Genomic DNA, 20,092 nt, shown 5'->3' with positions numbered 1-20,092 from the left:
GGTGAGTTAATTGCACGCAGTGAAACTTTGACTGCTATCACATTTAGGTACACTTAAGCATGTACTCACCTCCACGGCAAGCCTGAACAAAGAACAGCTTAGGTTTTCCTTTCAGGGCAGGACAGTTGGCGTTGTTGAACAAACCGTAGACTTGGTTGCGCAGACGCAGACACTTGGAATCTGTACCTTCTATGGTGTCATTCGAGCCGTGAGACATTAAAATAACAATGAGGCAGTCAGCGGTTCTTTGCTGTTCGGCCTTGGCTGCATTCGACAGAACATTCAGCATATCCTGCGTTGTGGAAAATAGTATGATGAGCAGTGTGGCCAAGCTTTTAAAAATAAAGTTACTGGTTAAGAAAGCTTGGCAAACTCGAAAACTTTCACATGTCGAGGAAGTCCTAGTAGGCATAAAAACTAAAGTAGTTAAGGTTAGAAATGTGACAGTACTCTAAATACCATGCTGAAATATTCGGGGTGCTTAGAACCTATATGGATGTTGGTATGAAGGCCTAGGTAAACCTTCTGTATCAGCTGTTTAACTTTCTCTTTACTATGCGGTCGCGCCGGGAAGCACATGAACACAACCCTGGACAGCACCCTCCGTGGCTCTTTCCGCTCAGACCCCATTGTCAGGAACCACGTGTGACCCCCATCGGGACCTTCAAACCGTATTGCTCGTGCGCCAGAAGCCTAGCCTCCCCCGGCGTTGTTGGTACCCTCTCGTGGAACGTGCTTTGTTGCCTTGTTCTCACAAGCCTCCTCCAACAATTCGGTGGACCAGTTTCCAATTTCCGGCAGGCCTTCCCACTTTTGTGTAATTGGGTGCACCGCACAACCATGTTCTGTACCTCCCCTAATCCATGATACATTACTGTTTTAGTCTTTTGCCCCCCAAAAGAGATTGTTCGGGTATTGTATGATAGGGATTATCTAGATCTCACCAAAATTTTGTAAATATACCTGCTTGTTTTTGGTCCCAGTTTGCTATGCGGCAACCTGAATGGGACCGTGAGCAAGAGTTTAAAACAACGGGGTAGGCGATTGGGAGTCACATAAATTTGTTCTCGAGACAATGCACGTCCTTGTTTTCGCCTGCACCACTAACCCAGGATTGCCCATGGTTTGCAGCCAACAGTTTAGTGTGTATCGCCAGAACGAATTTGACAGTTACGTGAAGAAGGAATGAGAATGATATCGCAACCAAAGGTAAATAATCACGTTAAACTGGACAAGCCTGCAGAATTGGATCATTTCACGCATTTGATAAAGTATTTAAAACAATATTTTCCAGTAACCTGCGCGGTGTATTGCTACCATATACTAATCAATCATTTCCTTTGGTGTGCTCTAAAGACACACGGAAATATAAGCACTGTCGAAGTCATGTAGAGAAGCGAAGCAAGTCTTAGGCACCCCAGAAACTTTCCTGGCAAAGCCGTGTTTATGCGATCTGCCTTAAATGGAATTTCGGCAACTGTACGTACCACCCTACAGTAACCACTGATGAGATTCTGCCATACGATTCTGCAGCCTTCCCTTATACCAACCATGGCATACTATACAGGGTGATCAATGTTAAGTAGACAGGTTTTATTTAACAATGAGGCACTTAGATCTACGCAAACACCACCTGTACATTTAGGTTATTCGACTATGGGGACACAGAATGAGGTGGTTATTATTGATGTCGGTGTCCCATTTAACTAAATTTGAATAATTAACTTTTTAGTGGCTGAGGTAAGCAATCATGTTTGTATTGAAAAGTTATCGTGTGTCAACACAGTTGTATTTGGCAGAATGTTTCTAGCCCATCCATACCACGAGTTATCTAACTGCGAAGTGCAATTCCGAAGTGTGAATCAACGGGCAATTTCTCAGCCACCTAACGCTTGCAGCGGACATTGTCCTGTTAACTCAAAGCAGCCAGGATTTGCAGAGTGTGCTTTACGAATTGTGCTCAGAACGTATGACTGCAGGCTAGAAAACACACGAAAAAAATCTAAGGTAATACTAAATCAGCACGCAAGGTACATCAATTCCAGGTAGCAATGAAGTGTTGGAAACAGTTGCCGAATACGTATATCTTGCGCAAGTCGTAGCTGCTGATTGAAACCATGTACAGAAAATTACCCCCAGAATAAGCATGGGGTGGGCTGCTTTTTGTAAGCACTCAGATATCCTGACTGGTAAGCTTCCTCTCTCACTCAACAAGCTTGTATTTATTCAATGCGTTCTTCCAGTAAAAGACTTAGAGGGCAGAAACTGGAGTCTGAGCAAACGATTTGAAAGGAAACTTAGATCGGGACGACGGGCCATGGAACGCCGAATGCTAGGGGTGTAACTGAGGGATAGGAAAACAGCGGCATGGATTACGGAACAGAGGTGGAGGACATTGTAGTAAAAATTAAGCGAAAAAAATGGGCTGAGAACTCGACGGAGAGATGAGCTCCAAAAAGTTTGGAGAAAAACATGAACTCAGCTAGCACTCGATAGGCGCGGCTGGAGATCTTTGGGGGAGGCCTTCGTCTTGCAGTGCACACAGCTTTTGATGTTGAGTGCATACGCCAGAGCTAGAAGCTTTTATACCCCCCCCCCCGTCACGTCAACTTATCGGAGACGAATAGGTTAAACTTGTTTCCGTTCATTTAAGAATTTCTTTATGTACAGCTAAAACGGCCATATAATTTGTAAACTCCCCCAAAAATAGGCTATAGTAGTTCATCTCCCGAACACATGTTTTGTCCACTGGCAGAGGGTAACTTATGCCGGCAAACTGACCATCTTTGCTTTCTATGTAAATTCTACTGGCATAAATGTCTGGAGATAAAGTTCAGGAGTTAAATAAACACTCTTTGGCAAACTCTAACGTAATGCACCTTTAACGAATTAAAAAATAAATATGGCAAATTTTTGTGCAAAAACATATACTGGAGGATAACCCCATGAATACCTCAATGTTGCTTGGTGATTCCAAAAAAACATAAAGGGATTTGGCAGTGGAAACCTCGTTCAGTTACGCTTGTAATTACGCTTAATAAAAAGTACAAATTCAAGGTAGTACAGGGCTACGCACCTACATCCAGCCATGACGGCCAGCTAGTGATAATAAAGACGTGGAATCGGCAATGGTTAAAGTAAAACACAATACCGTAGTTCTGGAAGACTTCAATGCTAAAGTAGGCAAGAAGCAGCTAGAGCCAAGGCATTTGGGAACTATGGCATCCGTTGTAGGAATAACAAAGGGGACTTATTAGTAGCGTTCGCAGAACAGAATGATCTACGCATCACGAATACCTTCTTCCACCAACGGCAGAGCCGCAAGTGCACGTGGAGGAGCCCGAATGGCGAGCATTAAAATTAAATAGGCTTGATACTGCTATAACCCTGGCGTCGTGCAGGATGTGGAAGTAGACGGAAGGGTGAGGTGTAGTGACCTCCGAATGGTAAGATTTTGGAATCGGTAGATTTTAGATGAGACCGTTGCAAGCTAGTACGACAGAAACCGATCAATGGGCTAACAGTAATACGGAAAGTTGAAGAATCGCAGTACAGAACCGATATTCAGCTCAAACCGGGGAAGCATCGCTTACTACACAGGAGGCGAGCGTCACCCTTATACGCAATATTACGGGGTGTGCTCTGGAAGTCGGAGGTACGATCTCTAGAAACGATACTGGTAAACGTTCCCAGGACACGAAAGATTTAATTAGAAAACGGCAAAGCATGAGAGTTTGCACCCAAGATGGCAGAATATAACTCGCAGAGCTTCCGAAGTTCACCAATAAGCGTAAGACAGGTGACATAGGAAGTATAATATGGAGAGGATTAAGCATTCTGTAAAGAGCGGAGGTAGCGTGAAAGCAGTGAAGAGCGTATAGGCAAGGTGAAAAACCAGATTTATGCGCCTAATGTCAAGCGACGCCGGGTCAACACAAACAGGAATAAATTGTTAGAGTAGACGAGGAGTTCTAAAGGGATCTGTACATTCGCCGTGACATACAGGATAATACCGAACGAGGAAGTAGTTCAGAGGAGGTAGACATCCCACCGGTAACAACACAAGTAAAGAAGGCTTTGAATGAAATGCAACAGAGCAAAGCACCTGGTGAGGATCAGATAACAGCAGACCTCTTCAAGGATGGCGGGAAAATTTGATTATGCCTAATATCCACGACTGCACCGGAATCTTGGAAGAACTCGAGCATCATCCTAATCCATAAGAAGGGTTACGTGAAGGACTTGAAAAATTACCGGCCGATCAGCTCAATGTCAGTCGTCTACAAGGTACTTACCAAGGTAATGGCTAACTAAATTTCTGCCACTTTAGACCTCAGTCAACCTAATAAACTAGCAGGGTTTCGTAAAGGCTACTCAAAAATAAACCATATTCACACCATCAATCAGGTGATAGAGAAATGCGCGGAGTGTCCTCAACCCAGTATATAGGCTTCATAGATTACGAGAAACCATTTCACTCGGTGGAAACCTCAGAAGTTATTCAGGCATTGCGGAATCAGGGTGTAGACGAGCGTTACCTAAGAATAATACAGGATATCTATAATGGGTCCACAGCTACCATTGTCCTCCATAAGATGAACAGTAAAATACTTATAAGGAAGGGCGTTAAACAAAGGGGCACACTCTCTCCAATGGTATTCACAGCATATTTACACGACCTATTTGAACGCTTGGATTTGGAACAGGTGAGCGCTAGGGTTAATGGGGAATACCTAAATCATCTCAGATTTGCTGATGACGTTGCCTTGCTAAGTAACTCGGGGGACGAATTGCAAAGCTTGATTACAGCATTGGGCAAGCAGAGTAGAATCGAGGGCCCGAATATTATTATGGAGCAAACAAGTAATGCTCAATAGCCTCGGGATAGCCGAGCGGTTCAAGATAGGTGACGAGGCAGTGGAAGGGGAAAACAAATATATCTACTTAGGCCAACTAGTGACCCGGGATCCCAACCATGAGGCAAAGATAATGAGAAGGATAAGAATGGGGTGGAGTGCATCCGGCAGACGTTCTCAGATAATGGATGGCAGCTTACCATTTTCCTTGAAGAAGAAAGTGTGACAGCTGCATTTTACCGCTACTCACCTACGGGGCAGAAACTTAGACGCTCACCAGAAGGGTTCAACTTAGGTTGAGGACGACTCAGCGAGGGATGGAACGGAAGATGATATGTGTCACATTAAGGGACAAGAAGAGAGCGGAGTTGGTCAAAGAACAAACGCGTGTAAAGGACGTATTAGTTGAAATTAAGAATAAATGGGTGTAGGCAGGGCATGTAAGGCGAAGGCAAGATAACCATTTGTCATTGAGGGTAACAGAGTGATCCCTATAGACGGGAAGCGTGGCAAGGGGCGGGGGGGGGAGAAAGTTATATGGGCACATGATGTCAAGGAGTTTGCGGGGATAAATTGGTCGCACTTAGCACAGGACCGGGGTAAGTGGAGATCTATGACAGAGGCCTTTGCTCTGCAGTGGGCGTAGACCGGCTGGTTGTGGAAATGATGATGATAATGATATACTCCTCCAATGGAAGTTTCTCGAGTGAGCGTAAGAAGGAATATAGTTATCCAACCATGACAAATAGGAAACACAAACTGGGTGTACACAGATGTGTTAAGTACCCTACGGTTAAAACCCTCTAGAGCCGATATTCTGCACGGGTTTTTATCTTTACCAGGATATGGCAGTGTTGTTTTGTTTAGTTGTTACCATTTACTGGCGCAGACATATTGTTAAAGGTGTGTTTTGTTTGAAAACAAACGATGGAATCCGTGTAATTGTGTCGAAAGCATTATGAAGCACTTCAAAATATGCAAACGCCGGTCTACGTAATCCTTCGCTTTGCTTTTGCTGCCCTCAAGAAATTATTGTACATCTGTCTGTTTATTTCTCCTTGATAAAAATAGGTGGAAGTAAGCTTTACGGGAAATTTTCCCCGTTGACAACGCCAGGAATTGTCTAAGTTTAAAAAGTACCTATTATTTTAGGGTTTTTCGTGTCAACACAAGAAGTGAAGAATTATTACCATTAGTGAGTCATTAGGATAGCTAGTAAAGACAGTTCTCACGAATCAGCAAGTGATTTCGTCGTTCCTAGAGTTTGAAGTGTGCCACTGCATGAGATACCATCACTGCCCTATCAAGTGAAGTCGATGCTTTTTGGGAGCCACTAAAACTTTCTCTTCTTGGTTACACGAAGTCTGCATAGGTTTTTGTTTGGGTGCAAGTAACACCTTCGCTACATGAAGTAAATCACTACAGGGTTGTGGTAGTGCAGGCATTTCTGCCTATACTTAATTCAGACGCGACTAATATGCGTGAGTCGGCGGGAGAAAATATGCGGGAGAATCAGGGAATGCGTGATTACGAAAAAAGCCAAAGCTACATAAATGCCGCAGCATTGATCAAGTTCATAAAACTAATGTCTGACAACAGAGTGATAATAATCTTTTAGTTTTTCAAAGTAGTCTCATAGAAGTTTACGGTTCACGCACAGTTATATTAAAAACATTGCCGGAACCTTTACTGCTGGAAGTATTAAAAAGACAGTGTAAAAAGATGCCCGCGAAAGTTACTATTGAGAACACCAGGGCAATAGTTTTACCGAGATGGTTCGACGTCCCAATTAAGTTAAAATAATGCCCACATACTGATGAATTGTGGCAAATAGATAATGACAACCACACGAGACACTCACGGAGGAAGCAAATGTAAATTATATATGTAAAGTTATATGTTGCAGCATCATGTCGTGGCACATAATTTTATTCTATGTGCATTTATTACATGGCCTAAATTATTTCTAAAGAAAAATACAGGGTAGCGCAGTGTAGTGAGGAGTAAACAGTTTGCAGCCACGTTACCAGAATAGTTGGGAATGCAGTGATCATGCTGTGAGTTTTTCGGCCTAATTAAATATGAAAAACAGAAATGCATTCTAAAGCGCAGCTTATCTTCTAGTATACTCCCTGCCCAATTCTCGATCTTTCGACCAAGAACGTTTTTGCAAATCTGCAAATTTGAGCAAACTTTTACCAGTTTGGGCACGTGTTAAATTACGGGAACTAGCAAAGTATATGGCTCTATCTATGTTCTGAATATTTAGATCCCTGTAGAACCAGCGGCGCGCAGAGAGGACGGGGATTTTTATGCTGCCTTACACATCAGAACAAGTAACGCCTTATTCTATGGATGGGTTAAAAGAAACAATCTAACCCCGGTATTTGACATATTTAGGTAAATGCAGGTTTATAGGTTTATTTCTAGAATTATAACAAAGAGGAACAACGGCAGCCAAGGTAATGTCACATACAATTATATTTAAATCTTTCCCTAAGTCTTTGTTTGTTAGCAACGTTTTCGCGAATGAAAGTTTTTAGAGCAGTACGTTTCGTCGTTGCATTTGTTAATAAATGCAGTGGCGCATGTTACTTAATAAAGCTGCAATGAGAACTGCACGGTGCTGCAAATGGTAATGTTTTAATTTTTAAATCTTTCGGAAATCATTAAATTTGCACACAGCAATTCTTCAATCTTGTCATTTAATGAACAAATGAATTTGGGATACGCTTTGGAAAAGTACTGAATTAGGATGACTTTAGAAGATAGAGAAAGACAAACTTATTGTAACACCAAAGCCCATTTGCCTAGCCTGACACAATTACGACTGCATTTTTATGTAACCAAAGTCTAAACAAAACTGATTGATGATCAATGGGTACGACGTGGAATGAAGCACAGCTGAATCTTTGTTTGCCTCTTTGTTTCCTGGGCTCAAGTAAAAAGGAAGAAACATGAGAAGCAATTAAAAAATGGAATCTAACCAGCACTCACTTGCGCAGTCAGGTTTGTGTTAACGGTGACCTCGAAGTAGAGGTTTGTGAAAAGAGACTTCATCTTGTCTGCGTCGATATCGGAGCCATCTCTAGGCTTCTGGTGGTCATGGAAATTGACGTTGTTAATGATGATACACATTCCTCTCGGATTGTTCTCCATTCTGTATACCTGAAGATGAATCAAAGGTAGACAAGATGCAGTGGCTCCATTTTCCTGTAAGGTCACACATAACATACAGCCGATTTTTTTGTCGTGCGACAGCGCTTAAAACAAATAATTAAATAACGTACAGCCGTTTGTTTTTGTCGTGCGACAGCGCTTAAAACACATAAATTTAATTTAAGTATGCGGGAGGAGTGTGTTTACCAACTTTGATTGATCCTAAGGTTTAACGCGACGACACTACACAGGCGATTAGGGGCGCCGTAGTGAAGGGCTCCGTAATAATTTTGGCCACGTGGGGCTCTTAAACGTGCGCAGAAATCTCGACACACAGGCGTTTTCGCGTTTCGCCTCCACCACAGAAGGGGCCGCCGCGCCCGGGAATTGATCGCGCGTCCTTGGGCTCAGCAGCACAACTCCTTAGACACTGAGCCACCGCGAATAGGGCTTAACAACTGTGATCACATATACAACTATACAAAGAAAACGTTTGGAAAAAACGTCGAGGAAGCAGCATTCGATGTTGTCATCTGAAAGCTCGGGTTTTCATTTTTGGGGTAGCGCCAGCCACTTGAAGTAGAAACCGCGAACATCATGAATAATAATGGGAGGTCGCAAAACCAGCGAAAAGTATGCAAGAAAACGTTGCAGTACAAACAGAGACACCGACCAAAAGAATCTGTTAAAAACTTGAAAAACTCTAACAAACACCAAAGTTAAAGTTTCTACAGTTTCTTTCGGCTGGTGCCTCTGTTTTTAATGTAGTATGTCTCCCGACCAAAAGGGCTTCCGTAAAACCCTCGACTTTGTGTATGAAACTATGTATCATATAAATGACAAATCACAGGAAAGAAAGTGTTAGCCCAGCTGTGCAATGGTCCCGTTCATAAATAGGTAAATGTTGAAGGCTCACTGTGCGATAAGCACAGTGACCCTGGCTGGGATGGCTGCTTATCTAGTACAGAAAAGCTGACGCAGACGACGACGTCGCGGGTTATTCCTCCAGGCGATGTTCCCGCTGACGGGTGGCAGATGGCGGCGATCGTATTGCATGCACTAATAACGTACTTACGTGTTTATGTGAAATGCTGGGGTTATATTTCTGATAAAGGTGACGGCTGCTTGGCAAATGACCAGCGTGACGCGACACACAAACACGCGCAATGCTTGTAGCGTGTGCTAAGGTGTTATTTCAATGGTGTGTTTTTTCGTCTCGGTGAAATGAAGTTCTGTGACAGTACAACCTGCTGCTGTGATAGCTGGTGTGCGTCAGGGAAACGCAATTTCAGATGTGATTGATTGATTATAGGGTTTAACGCGCCAAAGCAACGCAGGCGATGAGGCGCGCCGTAGTGGAGGGCTCCGGATTAATTTTGACCACCAGGGGATCTTTAACGTGCGCCGAAATCTCGTACACACGGGCGTGTTTGCTTTTCGCCTCCATCAGAAAAGCGGCCGCCGCGGCCGGGAATTGAACCCGCGACCTCGTGCTCAGCAGCGCCACGCCTTAGCCACTGAGCCACCGCGGCGGGTGCAATTTCAGATGTGTAGACTTGTTTTTTACAGACGTGTGATAAGTAGTCCATCGCGCTACTAAAGTAGCTTACGCGAGATTCATTTTATCACACTTCCAATCACAGTGAAGAGTAACCAAATTAGCATATTTAATTACTCTGGTGCCTTGACCAATTCAAAAAGGAATATTCGGTGTCAAATAAAAAGAGCGACAAATAGGGCTTGTGCTTTAAGCTATTCTTCACTGACTCATTCCTTTACAACTAGTATATTTTACGGAATGATATTTTACTCTTGCAGCAACAGAGGTGCTGGTGCTCATGGGTGGAATTGCGTCTCCGTCTGCTTAGGATGGCTTAGGAACATGCACGCTTACCCGAATTTTTAGAGTTAGGCAATAGAGAATAAGAACCAAGAAACTCACCTCCTCTGCAAACACTGGTATTTTGGCTTTGCTGACTTCAGATTTCTTGTTCTGAGGTACCGTGTCGCTGCTGCAACCTGAAGAAGTAGGTTAATGATGCCTAAGCTCACGTTTTTTGCAAGAACAACGAGAAAAATTGCGATTCGGTATCGTCCGTTAACCAAATTATTCCCAAAGCATAGTTCGGTAGTAATGCAAGATAGAACTGCGGTAGTCTCCAGTAAAGCAACTCTCAGACGTTTTTTAGCCGTGCATGCAAGAAAGTGACACAAAAACAAAAATCCGAAGGGGCCGCACAATACAACCCGTATAGTTTTATTTTCCAAACCAGACAATCGGTATAAAATTTACGCTAAGGCTAAATGACACCAGCGGATAATTTGCCACCGAACAAGCACAAGATATTTAACACTAAGAATAGCCCAGCCCCTCCATTCTCTATTCATCATGAAAGCGCATTTTGTGTCATATCATGCAGACACAAAATAGAATTTTTGGTGGTAAAACAAGGGCCGTCTTCACAAACCCGGAGCCTATCTCATGTAATACAGTAATATTCATTTTGAACCAGTTCGCAGTTGTGCGCTTGACATTTAAAGCAACGCTACCCAGGTGTGTCCTGAGAGCTGGAAGCAAGCTATACCTGACCTTTCCACACTTTTCTCTTTTAGATGCGAAGCATATCATGCTCGGGGCTGTGTCCCTCCCTCCCTCGTTGTCATTGCCCACCGTCCGCACTCTACTGCGCATGCGCGTCTCTTCAGCCCCGTCAGCGTTTGGGCTGACGCCAGCGCAGTCCACTATAAAAAGAAATAGTTAGACGGCGCGCGGTTTAGATCCCACGACTCTCTGGCCGCAACGGGAGGTACGTGGCGCTCTTCCCACTGCGCTGGAAACCGATACGGGAGCATGTGCTACGAACGCGCCTTATGTCCTTCCCTCCTTCAAACTACGTTAAGAAGCTACTGATACAACGTCAACAAAACGACGAACTGAAAACTAATGGGAACTTCCGTAACCCCATGGCTGCTTCGCATACTACTCAGGGTTCCCCTACGGGAAGTTGGTGTATTTTTCTTGCAGAAATATTGTTACGAGAAGCAGAAAAAGGAGACTGGCACATGGTCCAGGGGATCCACGCTAACGATGATGAAGCAGTTTGCTGCATGGGCTCAGCTAAAGGTGTCATGGCCGCATGTACGTAGCTCATCCATGTAAATAAATCGCTGATACATCGTCCAATATTCTTCTCATGTTTACGTTTGCGGCATGTAAAATATTGTGTTCGTATTTTTTGTTCAAAATTTGCGCATAAACTTTGGATTGCATAGATTATACCTTTCTGTACACTGTTTCCGCATTTATGTCCATATTTTGTTCGAGATAGGCATATATCTCAGTTAGCGTCAGACAAAACCGCCGCGAATTGCTTTGTGTAGAAAGTCACCTGATCAACGCAAAACAGTGTCGCAATACATTTAGGCGATGGGAACTAGCGTTATAGTGAAAAGATCCATGCGGAAAATCATGTAAAGTCATTCCACTATAACAGCCTCTGAACGCAGCTTGGAATTTAGGCACTAATAAAATCCAGGGACACCCAATAGAACGGGCTGATCGGAAGTGGAACTTTCCAATTGTTCGAAGTGCTAAAAACTACGCTATAACTATTACTTATTAAACGTGGTTTACGGACAACGGCGTGTGTAGTAATTGCGCCTTGTGTAAGTAGAGCGATGTAGAGTAACCGTAAAGAACAAAACACTGGGTGAACGCCCCTCGTGTCAGTGCCTGTCCTGCACTTCAGTGGTGTCCCAACTATTGCACTGGGTTTAAAAATGAATCTTTACCACCCTGTTCAAAACAATGAATAATTACTTTAGTCGTACGTGCGAGTGGGAGGTATCCAAACCCTCATAACTGATAACTTGCAATTCAGAGTTTATGGAGGTATTGCATAATCGAAAAAAATTGCGTTGCCTGTTTCTCACCATAAAATATCAATGTTGTATTATACCCTGAGTTCTATTAACCTGAATAATTGTAACTGTGAAAAACCAAATAACAGGAGCACTGATTATATTCAACACTTTTTGCTGTGATCACAACCCACTGTTTTAGTTAAACCTGAACGGTGGAAAGAGTCATCTAACATCTGTTAACTTCTCTTAATTTATTAGTTGGTTACAAATAAAGGACATCATAAATACAAAAACCGCATTTCATTTCGATGTTGTCTAGAGAAAAAATCAACTTATAGCCCATTTTCATGATAACGTAATGACTGACAACAACTTAAGTTAATAAATGCGTGTGTGTGTGTGTGATACCACGCCACCGTAATGATAACGCTGCGGACAATGTATGTTGGGCTTGTGCAGAAATGATACTTCCTCCCTTTATCTTCTGATTTTTCTGGTTATCGGGACTACGAAATAGGTGTCAAGTCAACGCGTCAATTAGCTTCGATTATTCGCATACAATGACATATTATAAAACTACACATTGTTCTGATGACTTCATTGTTACATGGATAAGTTGTTAGCCGGGCATGCATATCAAACATTGGCTGCTTAATGCTGTAGACAGGCCCGAAGAATGTCAGCATATGAGGGTAAAAAGTATTTTAAATATAATGACCCATCACAGGGACATTTGTTGTGGCTTCAGAAAGGTGCCCATTTATTTTAGATGCACAATGCGGCGCTAACAAAACAATATTTAGGCCCGTCTACAATGCAGTGCCCTAAAAAAGAGTAGGAAGTGCTGCACTCTTTCTGCAGCAAGAACCAGTTGTGTTTTTTTGTTCTTTTTGTTTTTTTGTGTGTTCATAGAAGTTAGTCTTCCCGTTATTTTCTAATATCTGTAATATTGAAAAAGGAGCTGTAAGCCGCCAATCACCGAATGATTTGCTTGGTCAGGGCTGATGCTGTCTTTTCAGCCTCGCCAAGCGTACGAGCATTTCCAACAAGATAACCAGCAGCGCCGTCAAATACTTCGCCTACGGCTTGCTGAGACCATTCTACGAAATATCATGCATTACTCCGTCTAACGACGACGATGGCTGAACGCGACACTTTGTGGTGATGGATTCTTTGTTTCGGCAATTCCACATTGCGAGTATGTGCTACTCTGGAGCTACGCACCACTTTTCTAGAAAACCTACAGCAAACTCCCGGGTCCGCACTCCGTTGGCCTAACTTTTCAGTTTGGGGTGTATGGCGCTAATCGGTACCAGCTGCCTGGCGTTCGCTTCGACCACGTCGAAATGGAGAAATCGGATAGCCGCCGGCTTCATAGTGCGAGGGACCCAGGATAGACTCCGGCAACGGGAACCGTTTTGTTTCTGCAAAGCAGTATGTCTTCCCCCTTCCGCCCCCGCTGCCCCCCAGTTTTAATTCCGGTGTAGCAGATTTTCTCTGCTCCGCTCCTACGCTGCTCCCCTTCAACGCCGACCCCCTTTTCACAACTGTTATGCCCTCACCCGCCGCGGTGGGTTAGTGGCTAACGCGTTGCGCTGCTGAGCACTAGGTCGCGGGTTCAATTCCAGGCCGCGGCGGCCGCTTTTCTGATGGACGCGAAATGCAAAAACGCCCGTGTGCACGAGATTTCGGCGCACGTTAGAGATCACCAGATGGTCAAAATTAATCCGGAGCCCTCCACTACAGCGCGCCTCATCACCTGCGTTGCGTCGGCGCGTTAAACCCTACAATCAATCAATCAATCAATCAATCAATCAATCAATCAATCAATCAATCAATCAATCAATCAATCAATCAATCAATCAATCAATCAATCAATCAATCAATCAATCAATCAATCAATCAATCAATCAATCAATTTTTATGCCCTCGCTACCACTGCTGCCTCTTTCATAAATTGCGCCTACGGCTGATAATGGCATCAAAACGACGTAGCCACTGCCGCCGAACGTTTCGCCAGTGTTGCTGCCAGAAATTCCACCTCGTGTAGCATTTGCGAATCATGCCCTGGTGTAGAACAACTTGCCCGCTTGGAACGAAAGACTTAGCTCATAATTGCTCTTCAGATTAATAGGCTTTCCGAACGACATTTTCGCCGGTGTATTTCGAACCTAAGCACAAACTAATCACTGGTTGCCGGTATATGCGTGCTCGGATTGAGGGTGGAAGGAGCGGGAGTGCATACGCAGTTAGGCTTCATGCCGGTACCAACGATACACCCTCCGTGCTGGAGGGAGATTTAAAAATGGAAGTCTCATGGCGCAATCCAACCTGTCAGCTGTCCTCCGTGATCGAGCATTTTGAGTTCGTGTCAGTGTGTTACAGTGTCAGTGAGATGCCCGCGACGCAATTTAAGGAAACGGAAATTTCTGACCGATGAAGTAAAGCTCGAGTACGTCCAGCCTTTAACTCGCTATGGAAGAAAAGCGTGTCATTTGCTCCGAGGAAGAAGAGCGGGAATTTAAGGAGCGTCGGCCGCACAGAAGCGCGAATGGGCGCGACACCAAAGGAAACCTGCTGCCGCCGCCGTTGCCGCCGGAAGTTCCAGCTCGCCGAATAGCTACAAATCCCTCCAACATAGACAGCAGGTCGCCCGCTTCGATCGGCGATGTGAACCAATATTTATTGTTTAGCTTGAGTGGCTTCCGTAGCGACACCTTCGCTAGAGTTGACCAATTTAGGCATGCGCACATCACCGATTGCCGATTGATGCCTGAAAGGGTGGGAAGTGAAAAGGGGGTGCGCGTGCACGCGCCGCTATATGCTTCAGGTCTTCACTGATGACTTGGCCATTGTGCTGTCGGGGCGTTTCAACTTGGACGTCATAAGGCCCGTTTGCCATACTTCTTGGTCCAACGCAGTGGTTTAGTGCGTTACACAGACGGTAAGAAGGCTACGACCCGGAATTAGCAGAGACAGCTCTATGTTTGTGCGCTACAGTAATGCTCGAGTCCTTCCAAGTTTTGTTCAGATAATTTTCTCGGAAGTATGCTCAATCGCAAATTACAAAGAGACATGTTTTGATTCATGCACTCCGTGGAGTGCGTCCAGCTTTCCAGATCGTCCTTCTTCACAGAGTGGAAAGGCACTAATTTTTTTCTTTCACTTCACCTACGATCATTTATCATCATTGTCAGAGAAACATGGCTTTCCTGCAGGGCGTATTGGCGTACAACGGCGTCAGTGAGGAGACTAAATCTTTGCTTTAAACGCTAGTGTAACTCGACCTTGTGTTCTTTCTCGCCTATTTTACCATAGATGATGCCGCTCGGCAACATACGCAGGGGGACCCCCAGCGGGGTCCAGTGGCTAAGGTGTTGTGCTGGTGAGCACGAGGACGCGGGCTTGATTCCCAACCACGGAGGCCGGTTTTCTGATGGAGGCGAAAAGCGAGAATGCCCTTGTGTACGAGGTTACGGGGCGCGTTAAAGATCACCAGGTGGTGAAAATCAATCTGGAGCCCTTTACTACGGCGCGCCCCATCGCCTGCGTTGAGTCGACGTGTTAAACCATACAATAACTGAACATGCGCAGGAGGGTGCTTGCTCAATCATCTGGTGCTTGGCAGTGATTTTTCAGCCTGGACACGCTTTTATGCTTTGTGAAGCCTCCTTGCTCACTGCATTATAAAGTTCGCCACATCAATGCAGTAGCACGGCACCGTTGTTTCCTCGTTCTGCCGCTCTTTTTCGTAATCAGCGGCCCTATCCCAGAAGGCCAGAGTTCTGCATACTCCCGAGTTTCTAGTTGCTTGCGTTATGAAAAAAAAATCGCGCCAATCCACCCTGTGCGTGTGGTTGGAAAGCATAGCTGTAAAAGGCACCCACAACGACTACCAATGCGACGTCCCTTAAATACACTCACGTCGCTTTACAAATAGTGAAACCAGAGAGAAGTGAAATGCACTTAACCACACCCTTTATTACTTCAAAGTGATATTCTTGGTAAGGTTAAAGTATAATGCATGAACGGTGGTTGGTTGAGTTGTATTTGTGTAGCACATGAGTGGAAACTTTTTTTATAAAATTAACGGAAGCTCAAACCCGGTGTTAGACGATCTCACTTCTCCAGGTCTACCGCTGCGGACGGAAGTGACGAGTTTGTCGGCCGAGATGGTGGAGGAGAACGAGAAGAAGAAGAAGGAGTAGGAAGTACTTCTATTCAGATTTCGGAACAGCCCAAAGTGCGGCCCAGGGGAGAGGTTCCTTCTTTAGTGGACCCCATATACAGTGAGTGCCACCTGTGCTCCGTCCATCAACTGAAGCTGGGTAAGCAGAGAGGGGCTGGACACCAGCCTCTCCCATTGCTCTTGTTGAGTAGTTGACGGGAAGAGAGGAGGGTGCTCTGTGCTGAAGTCGCACACCCCGATTATGTGGTGGAGTGTACCTACTTCTGAGCAAAATTTAAATTCGGCGTCGTAGCGATTCGGGTGCATAAGGCGAAGTCGCGTCGGGTGTGGGAAGGAGCCGGGTTGTATGAGCCGTATGGTAGTTTTTATTCTCTGGAAAGGTTAGGGTAAGGCGAAGGGGAAGTCTGTCTCTGAAGGTGATAAGGGTGGGTTATCTCCCTGAACGTGACAAGTGGGTGACTGTCCTCGTGCCGCTCCATAGCACGGGGTGTAAAAGCGCAGGCTTGTTGGTTGGCGTATTCCTTGCCCTCGATGAAAGCGTGAGCGGTTGTCCATATGATCTCAATGAACCGGTTGTAGAGTGGTTTTCTAGCACACGCAGTGCACGTCGGGACACCCAACCCGACTAGAAATTCCGGTAGGCTCGTTGGGAATCGGTTACTACCTTCCGAACCCCTGGTTGAGTGAGAGCCAAGGCGATGGATGCCTCTTCTGCTGCCATCACGTCTTGGATCTTGAGTGAGGCACACGCAAGGAGGTTAGTTCTGGAGGCAGCCAAGATGATGGCGGACAACTGCCCTCGATGTTTGGAGGCGTCGGTGTAGGTAACTGCACGATCCCCACCGAGTGTGCGCGGTGTTGAGCGCTTGAGCCCGTGGTTGTCGGCGACCGTCGTCGTGTGAGGGGTTAATATTCCTAAGCAAAGCAGCATCTTTAGGTGTTCTCGCCAAGAGTCTGGGTGTACATCAAGCGGAGTGGCATTCTGTGCTCCCCAGCAAATCTGGCGAAGGATGCGGTAACCCGCCGCAGTTCTGCTTATTCGGAGCTTCTGGTTTTAAAGATGGCCCTCTATCAGCTCTTCCGTCGTGTTGTGGAGCCCCGTGCTAAGGAGTCTCTCTCACTCAGGGGAGCACCAGTGGCCTGCTCTACCACCTTTATAATCATTATATAAAGGATCTTTATGTCCTCTTTGCCGAGAAGACAGGGGGTTGACGTAAGTGATTCTCGAGAGGACAAACGCTTGAATGAATCCGAATGTATCGGATTCCTTGAGGCCTCGCTTCTCGGTGGCAACTCGCCTGATCATATGTATGATTTGATGTTCGGTTTTAGGCGCTGCAAGGATACGTCACTCTTGGTGTTGGACTGGAGATGTAGGCCCAGGATCTTGATGCTGGGGCTTGAAGTGATGGCCTGGCCACCAAGAAGAATTTCAATGTGTTCCTTCATGTGTCGTTCGGCGTGAAGGCGGACTAGAACGATTTTTTTCGTGAACACTGGAGGCCACAGGCTTTAGCACATTGGCGAACTTGAAGTGAAATGCCATGTGTTGGTGCGAGTGTCCTTTACTTTTGTAACTCCTAGCACACGAGCTAGGCGCGCGCAGGGCCGCTAGACGTGCCGTGGATGGAGCGCACAGCGGCTCGTGAGGTCGCATGGCGCTATCACGTGGCACTCAGCGAGAATGCAGGGAGTAACCTTGTAGCTGTGCAAGGTGTGTCCACCACATGTCTTCCCCGTCTCCGTGTGGGGTCGTACCTAAGTCAGTAAGACAACAGGCTTTCGCTTTGTTAGGGTATTAGTTCCAGGTTCGTTTCCTGGCGGTGGCAGTGAATTCTTTTATTTATTTGCAGAATTTTTCTGTTGACACCAAGGGTCGCAAAATAACCCTTGGGGGTAGAGGTAAAAAGCTTTGCTTTAAAACGTGATAGTGTCCCATCTGGTACACCTCGAGTGAAACCGGAACAATCACGCAGAGCATGGCTGGCATACTCAGCGGGCCGTATTAGGGCCGCTTACATTGACAAGGTATGGCTTGTGCTATCATCCCTATGCAGAGCTAGCGGGGACGCTATTCGAGATGGCCCGAATTCGAGCGTAATTTGGCAAGGTGGAGCTGTAGTGATAATAATAATTTCATGATTATATTTCCTGGAACGGTTGAAACGCTGTAACATGCGATTCATGCTATTTGCTGATTATAGAGGTGGTGTAACCGGTCGAGCGCAGCGCGCTGCAAGGATGCGCGACTAGGGCGTAGCGCATTATTCAGTGTGTCGTCTCACTCTACTGTTTCACGAGGGCCTACTGGGGGCAAGCAAATCCAACTACTTTCTTTTATTATACTTTTACTTCGTTAATATGTATACAACTACAAAGTTCATTTATATATTTCTAGCATTCATGTCACCTTTTTGTTGGAAATTTCTTTTGTACTAACAAACTTCTTGCCAACGGGGGCAGAGAATGCAATCACTTGAGTAAGGCCGACCAGCTAAAAAAGAAAGCTGGTGATGGAAGCACGCCACATTCAAAATAATTGCTGCTACGTGTTATTTATCGAAACCCTCCTCCATCTTTCAGATAAAAAATTTCCTCTGGACACTCAGTCTGCCTACGAACGTTTATAGCGTAAGCCTGGCGATACAAATAATTACTTCTTGCTTTATTTTCCTAGCTTTCGTTTCTTGGTCCTTTGGCAGGATTACCCTACCGGCTTCTTTTCTCCTATGACGTGTTAGCATCTGTTTTTTCTCTTTCATTTTTTGGTCTTACTTGGTAAATGACGTCAGCAAGCTGACTGGCACATGCCACAGCCTGCCTAGAAGCGCCGTTCCGCGACGGTGCTGTGCACCTGTCCGTCCTACTCCCGTGACATAACAATGAAGCGTTCCGCGGCACGCACTATTCTACCAAATTTGCTTTTAAAATTCACAGTGTTATGAATTTTTCGAATTGGACATATTAGCCCCTCAAAGCTACCAATTGCGTGCCAATCTCAGAAGTGGCCGTGTGCTACGAAGGCATAGCAACAATGACAACAACTTTCCAGATTTGTTTGCTTTATTTTCTTTTGCTCTTCACCACTCTTGTTCGATGAAGCTCTCCACATTCGTTTTTTTTCATTGAGTTTAATACCCTGACACCCGTCTCTTCTTTGGTGCCCTTGAATCCCGTTTGCCCTCCCTCTGGCGTCCCGCGGTTACTTTAATTTTTAACGCTACCCTTTCTATGCTTTCCGTGCTCAGCTTCTTTCTATACGACGGTTACGCTGAACGAACCCCTTTGAAATGTGTAGACGTCGCCTCTGAGAATGGACACGCGCCGTTGATGGTATACGTAATTCGTATAAGTTACCCTGACAGGAACTTTTACACAGCAAAATGTGCGTCACGCAAAGCCTGAAGGGAAACTGTCTGCCGCGCTGGCGATAAATGAAACGCACGGTCATGCAACGCCTCTGTCGAACCGCGCCGGATGTGGCTAACAGCAACACTGGGGATTTGAAAGTAGTAGAGGCGTTGTCTAGTGTATGCTAGGGAGTGAGTTTTGCAGCTCGATTTTATATGGCGCTGCTAGCGGATGATAGAAAAAGATGTACGTTCTCAACGTAAGCGGCCCCAGTATGGCGTACGGAATACACCAGGCGTGCTGCGGGCGATTCCGCCGGTTCCACTCGGGGTATATTCCATGCTCCAGTATCACTACTTTCATAACCGGAGCAGCTGGAAACTACGTAGTAGGCAGACTTCGGACCTTCTGGAATGGCACCGCTGAAATAGAGCTGCAGTACTCACTCACGAACTAGATAACCCAACTGCTGCTACTTGCGAATCCCCAGCATGCCGTCACGCCACCCGGTCACAACCCGGACGGCGTGATTCGTGAACGCCGTCGAGCCTTGTGCTCGTATGCTTTGGGATTCTCCAAATAATCGGCTGTGCTTTGGCACCCCTGTCTACTCTGTTCTCGTATCGGTGAACCTCGCTGGGCTGTCGTAGGCTCGGGAGCCCGCGTGGTTGAC

At 45.5% G+C, this 20,092-nt stretch overlaps 1 protein-coding gene across 5 annotated transcripts in view; it reads right to left on the bottom strand.

The window, feature by feature from the left end:
- Nucleotides 1–20,092, bottom strand: part of LOC144147059 (uncharacterized) — a 320,221-nt gene that overhangs the window by 15,581 nt on the left and 284,548 nt on the right. For all 5 annotated transcript variants that reach the window (XM_077679092.1, XM_077679089.1, XM_077679091.1 and 2 more), the window contains exons 19-21: nucleotides 9,958–10,034; nucleotides 7,854–8,024; nucleotides 70–292 (exon numbers count right to left, since the gene is read on the bottom strand). In XM_077679092.1, coding sequence (XP_077535218.1) covers nucleotides 70–292; nucleotides 7,854–8,024; nucleotides 9,958–10,034 — 471 coding nt within the window. The remainder of the gene's footprint in view (nucleotides 1–69; nucleotides 293–7,853; nucleotides 8,025–9,957; nucleotides 10,035–20,092) is intronic.

The sequence above is a fragment of the Haemaphysalis longicornis genome, unplaced genomic scaffold (genome assembly GCF_048455015.1).
Source record: "Haemaphysalis longicornis isolate Haplotype H1 unplaced genomic scaffold, Haemaphysalis longicornis Haplotype H1 scaffold_7, whole genome shotgun sequence".
NCBI lineage: Eukaryota > Metazoa > Arthropoda > Arachnida > Ixodida > Ixodidae > Haemaphysalis > Haemaphysalis longicornis.
The sequence above is the reverse complement of the archived record's forward strand: the minus strand, read 5'-3'. Positions and strand labels throughout refer to the sequence as shown.